The sequence below is a fragment of the Stylophora pistillata genome, chromosome 14 (genome assembly GCF_964205215.1).
Source record: "Stylophora pistillata chromosome 14, jaStyPist1.2, whole genome shotgun sequence".
Classification (NCBI taxonomy): domain Eukaryota; kingdom Metazoa; phylum Cnidaria; class Anthozoa; order Scleractinia; family Pocilloporidae; genus Stylophora; species Stylophora pistillata.
In genome coordinates this window covers 13,996,502-14,003,904 of record NC_142532.1, presented here as the reverse complement: position 1 = coordinate 14,003,904, position 7,403 = coordinate 13,996,502, and the positions used below count along the sequence as shown (strand labels likewise).

Genomic DNA, 7,403 nt, shown 5'->3' with positions numbered 1-7,403 from the left:
AGTTAATTACGGCGCTTGCCATATTTAATCATATCTCCAGATCGGACACTGAAGAATAAGCTTACTTTGTTACAAAAGCTCTTAGGCTTATATGTTTTGTCCGTCGTTAAGCCTTTGATCCATGTTTTGCATACGTCCAGAATGGAAATCTTTAAACTAACTTCATTTTCAAAGCGCGGATAATCTGAAACAAAGGAACGCTTTTCTCAGAAAACGCGTCCTGTAGCAAAGGATCATTTTTAAAAGATAAAGCATATATTTGATCCACAACAATATCGAAGGGGCAATTGATCGTATCAAATATAAATCTGGGAATTAATTCACCCTTTGTGACGCCATTTCACAGGGCGGGGTGTTTTAACTTTCCATGGGTATATATACAAATATACAATGGAATTTTGACCAGTAAGATAAGAACAAGTCTTGCTCTTCATCAAAATAAAGAAAAGCGAGGACTATCCTCTCTTAAGAAAAGCTAGAAAATTTGGACATCTGAATGACATACTTAAAAACGTTGACAGTGAACGATCACGAGTAGCCGATGATTGAACGCGAAAAATGAGCAGTACCTGTCACGCTAATGGTTAGAAGTTTGTTGCGAAGTTTCTTACTTGTTTTCTATCAGCTTTTATCTCCGAGGAACTGGAGGAATGGTATTCTTAACGTATGTTTTCCTTAGCTAGCACGAGATGAGATTTTGTTCCGAATAGAGTCAAAACACAAAGGATTTAGCGTTTTTTTTATTCACACTTGAGTTCACTAGGGAAATATTGATGCGAAGTTTACGTATTTTTCATTTGATTGTTGTTAATTATCAGTCCTGAGAGAAGAGCAATATTAGCTAAATGGACCTGGTGAAGTATGAAATACTTTACCTGTGGTGTATAGTCGTCCTTTTGCTTCAAAAATGATGTTTTGAGCAATTTTGAATAAGTTTGAGTTCGTCGTTGATGTAACGTATTAAAAGATAGACAGGGGTGGAATCCTTGTTTTGAAAGACTTCCAGCACCCAAGCGATTTTTCTCCTGCAAAATCGCATCGCTCCGCTTTCAAACTTCACAGCATTAGGGTCAAAAGATTCACAATTGTCCTCATACATTCCAATCGAAAATTCATCCAAACGGACCGGAGCTAGCCCTCGAAGAAAATCAAAATCCCACAGTATTAGAGCGTCCGGGATGTGTAGCAAGATTCTCAAGTGCCAGCCAGAAACCTTCACGCAGTTGCCCTTTTCTGATTGGACGACGATATTTTGAATTGGTCATTTGTTTAACCTCGTTCCGCGATTGTCAGTTTAAGTTGTTCTGCTCGTATAGATACAGACTGAATTAAACTCCACTCAGCCCTATACTTTTACAGAAATATATCTTTCATCTTTAACTAATAGTTTTTGAAAACTGCATCAGTTCGTTAAAAAAAAACTAAATACCATTGGATCGAACCTGATTTAGACATGGACGCTTGTCATCAAAGGTGTTTTTCCTGGCTTCGATGATCCAGAATACCTTTAGAGGGTTTATAGAAGAAAATAGTCTTGGTTCACGGGAGTGAGGAAACTGTTTTCGGGAGGGTTTTTGTTTTTCCCTTTGATTTTTTTTAGTTCTCCACCATGTGTCTGTCTTGTTTCGCTTTCTCAGTTTATCTTTCCTTTCTTTATTTTTTTTTAATCCGGCGAGCTAGAGTTTGACACCCACAATAAATAAGCACCTATCGGCATGAATTTATTGAAGCTGAATATTCTGATTGAGTTACAATTTCACTGACTGTTAATGCTAAGCGAGTGTACTATACTACAGCTAGGAAAACCTAATAGGCTGAAAAAACTACCCCACTTAAAAAAATGGATGGTCTTGAGCGATACTGTCAGTGATAACAACCATTCTGATCACCACTGTCTTTCTCTTTAATTTCGGGTATAGAGTAAGGACATAACAGTCTTTAAACATTGAAAGAAACTTAAACTATCATTTACTCATTATCTTAATGCAGTGTGACGTTTGTCTTTCTAAAAAATGTTACTTGGATTCTCGTTTTATTTTTCTTCTAAAATTTTGCTCTTACGTTTTAAAATCAACGCAGAGCTGTTCTCCTTAAGAAAAAAGCCTGAAGCGTTCACTCAATACATGCATTTAGTGAAATGAAACCTTGTAATAAAGTTAAAATTGCACTGGAAGAATAATAACCAAGGCAGTGTACTATACTAAAACTAAGTAAAACTTATTGTCGGTTCTTGGGTATAAAACAAAGAAATAGCAGTCTTCAAACATTGATTCGAATAGGTTTGTATTCCTAAAAATCCTACTCGGGTTCTTGTTCATGAGTGGTGTTTGTTTGTAATCTAGTGTTTTTCTTCTACGTTTTAAATTGATCGAATGCAATGTCTCCAGTCGGCAGACTCACCCATACCATGCATACACATCAACACAAGTTGTACCACTGTTGTCTTCCTCTCCACGATCCATCAAATCCTGTCCGTACCATATCTGCATCTCTTGGTTGCTCAAAACAGACAAAGGATTGCTGAGGTTGCGAAAAACCAGCTCGGTTGAACTATGGTGATATCCAGGAAGACTGTAAAAATGAATTTTGTTGGCAAACCTTCCGGAATTGAAAGCTTTCAACTCTTCAGCAGGCGGCAAGACAGGTTTCTTACTGGCATCTGTAATGATTGTCATCAAATTTTCTCCATTTTCTCTATAAGTTTGATAGGTGCAGCCCCAGTAGGATGCATTAGTGACATGGTTGCAGCGCACCGACCCTGATCTGTGAATAAGCTTCATTGTCCTCACTCGTCCACTCTTTGTCAAATTGAAGGAGCCATACGAATTATTTCTGGCTCCAAAGCAGACGAGTTCTTCACCATTTATCTTTTGCCAGCTCCCTAAGATTTAATAATAGGGATAAGACTAATAGGATAGGTAGAAAGTATTGAAAGTTCAACTGTATTATCTATAAAGCTACTGAAAGTCAATTAATGTTGTGAATGGTAACTAACAGCCACTTGCGCGATAACAAAAACGGTCAACCAACGTCATTTTCGGCGTCGTGATCTTATTATTTGGTTCGATCCCTTCGCATTCGCCAATAAAAACAATTTTTTGTAAGGGAGAGAACGATTCGTGTCAATGACTCATCTTCTCCGAATTTATCTTTTTATTGGAATTACTAAAAACAAACCCTTTTCGCTTTAACTCACTATATTGCAAAAACAATGCCCCAAGATGATGTTTTGGTAAGTTTAAAAAAAAAGTCAGGATAAAAGAACACGTTATGGAGGCAGTTGGGTGAAAAATGATTCAAACAATTCAATGAAATAATTTACCTTCACAATAAGCCTCGATGACCTCGCTATTCTCTCCAGAGTTAATCCAGTATTTCCCATCAGCCATCTCGTCGCCTTCACTCGCTTTGATCTCACCGCAGGTATTGGCTGGAAGTTCTTTGATGGATCCGAGGGGAACTACGTCCGTAAAAAAATATTTCACATACGCAGTTTAAATTATCATGTAATTCGGGAATTCGGGAATTCAATAGGTGATCTCAGCAACTGATAAGGAACAACAGGATAGGAAAAAGGGCTTGCACTTTCCCTGCCTGTATAAAAGCAGATAGAAATGAAAACGGTGCTAATTCGATTCCATCTAAGAAATAAGATGGTAATCAACAACAATGACACAGACACACAGGCCAACGTTTCGGTATCATTGTGGGACCATTGTCAATATAACACTGCTATTGCGATTCCGGAATGTCACTTCTACATCTATCATGGTAGGTCAAAAATATTACAAACTATGAAACCATCACAGAAATCAAATCCTCCCAAGGCTTAAATGTTCTATCTTAAAAGAGTGTTTACCTCTGAAATTTGAGATTTCTCTAATCGTGCAGATTTAAAATAAAAGGGAAAAAAGTCTTCCCCGCAGAATCGCAAGTGCAAAAAGCTAGTTGAAGGAACTTCAAGCGTACCTCTGTTTCTAGAACGTTTCATGTAAAATCGCCGTTTATCCGGAATAAAATCTTCTGGTGTTGCTTCCCTTGTGCGATCGTTCAGTTCGCAGATGTTTTGACCAACGACGACATTGTAACTCTGACACGTAACTTCTTCCTCACACCGTAAATAACACTCTACAGGAAACCCAACCCGATACACTTTAAAGATGTGACCTCTTAGGTTCATTCCACCACTTGATTGTTCCTGCTCTTGACACTGACCAATAGCGTCAAGTATACCAATCCGGGTACCAATCCGGGAAATCAGAAACATGATAGTCAACCACAACTTTGGATTCATTCTGAGGTGACTGTGGGTGGCTTTTGCTGCGTACAGACTAAGTACCTATAAGCACAGTTAACACTCCTAAGATGAACTTATATATGAGTTTTGAGTCAAATAAATACCTCAATTTAAGAAAACACAAAACACTACTGAAACTGGAAACGCATCCACTGAACGAATATGTGCAAGAATAGGGTGAAAAACTAAAGCAGGATCAGAAATTGTCCCAAATGACAAGAAAATCCAACTTTTCTTTCTTAAAGCCATTGCTGCAAAATTAATATTATCGAAAGGTAATCACATTGGGTCACGCTGAAAGGTACCAAAAAATACATCTTTTTTTACGGATGGTTTCCTCTTTTGTTATGCTTGACGCTTGCTCGTCGTTGTAATATAGAGTCAAATCTTTGTTTTAATTACTTTTGTACTGATAGAACCTTAAAGTCAGTCGATGATAGTTGTTTTTTAAATGATTAGAGTCTCAAAATAAAAATCAGTAGAAACGAAGTATTATATATGCCATAAAAAAAGGTTTTGTTATGGAGAGCTTTCCCAAAGACATAGCTGCCACTAAATACCAATGATTACTAGTCGAGTTAAGAATTCTTCATCAAACGAGGGATCCAATGATTTTTTTTTAACTTTCCGAAATAACTTTAACTTCCTTTTAGCACGAGTTATTTGTCAAAGAAACCGAAATGAAAATATAACCTTTATCCCCCTCTTGAGAGTAAATACATGTGAGGTTTCTCGAAGGAACTCAAAAAGAGCTTATTTTTCATGATCTGCCCCCATTGTATTACAGCAGTTGTAATAATTATAGCACTTCAAGATACCAGTCACAGTTTGTAATGGATTGCTAAAGTGATATCTCGGAAAGAAAATTACCGACGAAATCGAGTTCTACGAACAGGCCGAAGAGTTTGCTCGACCGAGTTTACTTGGAAACAAACGTAATGAAGTGCATGAACCAGAAAGTCTCAAAATCATAAAGAAATCGCCTTTAAGAACAAGCTATGGCCGTTCCATTGTACGGGACAAATATTTTAGTTAGTTCAAGCAGGTGTTGGATGGGAAAGTGAAACAGTGTTGCTTGGTTGGCCGTGGAATTAGAATTAACAAAGGTCAACCAATAGCAGAAGATGGAGTCAGTAATTAACTAAGTTAATATAATTTAATTTAACCCACCCATCCTACCCCAGGGGAGGACATCCATCACACAGTAATCTCGTTTGTGGGAAATTAACGTCTCCTACCCCAACCCTGCAGGAGACGGGACTTCGAAATTTATTTGTCCCTATCCGAGAGGACTAGAATATCTAACCATTCTTGATGTTACAGAAAGGCAGCCAAATTCTTCTCAATTATTTTAAGACCCTGAGTGTTGGTCCGGCCGGGGCATGAACCCTTAACCTCCCGCACGACAGTCCAGCGATCTATCCATTGAGCTAACCGGGAGGCGGTTGGCTCCATGGAACTAATTCTCCCTTCTCTGTAATATCAATTAGCTCTCGTTTGAATGAAGAATTGGTCTCGAAATATTTCTTAATCATTTTGTCTTGAATTTTATTTATGGCATAGTTTTTGGATAACAAGATATGATTTGGTAAACCCGACAATTGAAATAAAACGCTTTTTTTCGTGCCCAATTTGTGTCAGCTATATATGTTATTGAGCACTCAAGAAGATAACGTTGTTTACAGCTGCACCTCGAGCAACTCTTATGCTTTTCTCGTCCTGTCCCAACTTCCAGCGCGCAACCATACATTGATAAACACACACTCGACAAAATCGCAATTGTGTATTAGGCGATTATTTTTCTTTTCTTTTTGTTCTAGTAACCTTTTTCCCACTTCGTATCCGTCAGACCTTGTTTTGTCGTTACACTTTTGCAAGCGAACTTTTACTTCCGCACTGAGAGTACCGTGCAGTCTGGGATTTCCAATTTTCTAAGTGTCCGATGAGAGTTTTTGTAAATTACGGATTCTCCAAATAATTATTGATAGTAAACCAAACATTATATGCTATAACTTTGCTTTGTTATGGAGAGCCTGCCCCACGAAATAATTAGAGGAAAGAAAGTTCTCAGATGATTTTATAAATGCAATAGATATAGTTTCCTTGCCTTACCTCAGCTGAGAAATATATCTTTCAATTTGGGATAGGTTGTACTAAAATTCAGTGATGGAAGAGTTATAAGTACTTCATCACACGAAACATTCGATGTTGTTTTTGATATTATTCCTCCAGCTTCCTGCGTGTCCCTCTATTTGTTTCTCATGCAATCTTCGTTATAATGGATGGCTCTAAGAGCTTTTCTGCCAGGTCAACACGTTTTAACATCTGTCGCACTTTGTTATAACTGTAGCACTTAGCGTTTAATAAGACTTGTCGCACTTTGCAATAAAAAACCTGTCGCAATTTGTGATAACAGACTATTGCACTTTATAATAAAGTAATCCGTCGGAGTGCGAGTAGACTTCATGAACTAGTCTCTCTCATAGCTGTCGGTACATTTTCGTTTCTAAAGCAGTTTTAAATGATATAATAACGAGAGGAACTGCACGAACTATTTGACACTTGTTAACACATGTCCTAATCTCAAACGCGTTTCGCCTGACAATAGCAGACTTAATGTATTAGAGAGATTTTACAAGTTGAGTAATCAGACATGCTGACCCTATATCCTTGGCGCCGCCCGGGCGCTTATTGACAACTTAAGCTAAAAGAGCGGGGGAGTGAGGACCTTATTAAGTTTTCCTTTCAACGGACTGCAACTTTATTTTGGCATTATAGAGAAAAAAACATAAAGCATTATCCACGTTCGCGTAATTCAACATTTCAAACTATTTTCCTTTTATTTAAACAAAAGGGAAAGATTCATTTGCTAAAAAAGACGAAAGATAAAAACTAAGAAGTATGACGTATGACCAGAATGAAATTGGAACTTAAAAAAAGAAGCATGCGCACGGCGTTTGTCAGGAACATTCCGATAAGCCATCATACCTAATGAACTGTTTTTCTTTAAAAGCATCCCAATAACTTGATCATCTTCGAAATTACTTGTCCTTGAAGGCTAGAGAATAGTCTCGATATGCTTGGGAAGCTAGTGCCATTTACCAAA

The 7,403-nt window shown here is 37.7% G+C and overlaps 1 protein-coding gene across 1 annotated transcript; it reads right to left on the bottom strand.

Moving 5' to 3' along the window:
• Positions 1–1,700: 1,700 nt before the first annotated feature.
• On the bottom strand, positions 1,701–6,589 carry LOC148716665 (uncharacterized). Its single transcript, XM_088745993.1, has 4 exons — positions 6,410–6,589; positions 3,970–4,339; positions 3,323–3,460; positions 1,701–2,881 (listed from the first exon to the last, which is right to left on the bottom strand). The coding sequence occupies exons 2-4, from the start codon at positions 4,292–4,294 to the stop codon at positions 2,397–2,399; spliced, it is 948 nt and encodes a 315-aa protein (XP_088602119.1). The 5' UTR covers positions 4,295–4,339; positions 6,410–6,589; the 3' UTR covers positions 1,701–2,396.
• Positions 6,590–7,403: the final 814 nt, after the last annotated feature.

Coding starts and splice junctions, on each gene's coding strand:
- LOC148716665 (XM_088745993.1), bottom strand. CDS start 4,294: ATGAATCCAAAGTTGTGGTTGACTATCATGTTTCTGATTTCCCGGATT. Junction 3,461..3,969: donor GAAACGTTCTAGAAACAGAG/GTACGCTTGAAG, acceptor TTACGGACGTAG/TTCCCCTCGGATCCATCAAA. Junction 2,882..3,322: donor CATCGAGGCTTATTGTGAAG/GTAAATTATTTC, acceptor ATTAAATCTTAG/GGAGCTGGCAAAAGATAAAT.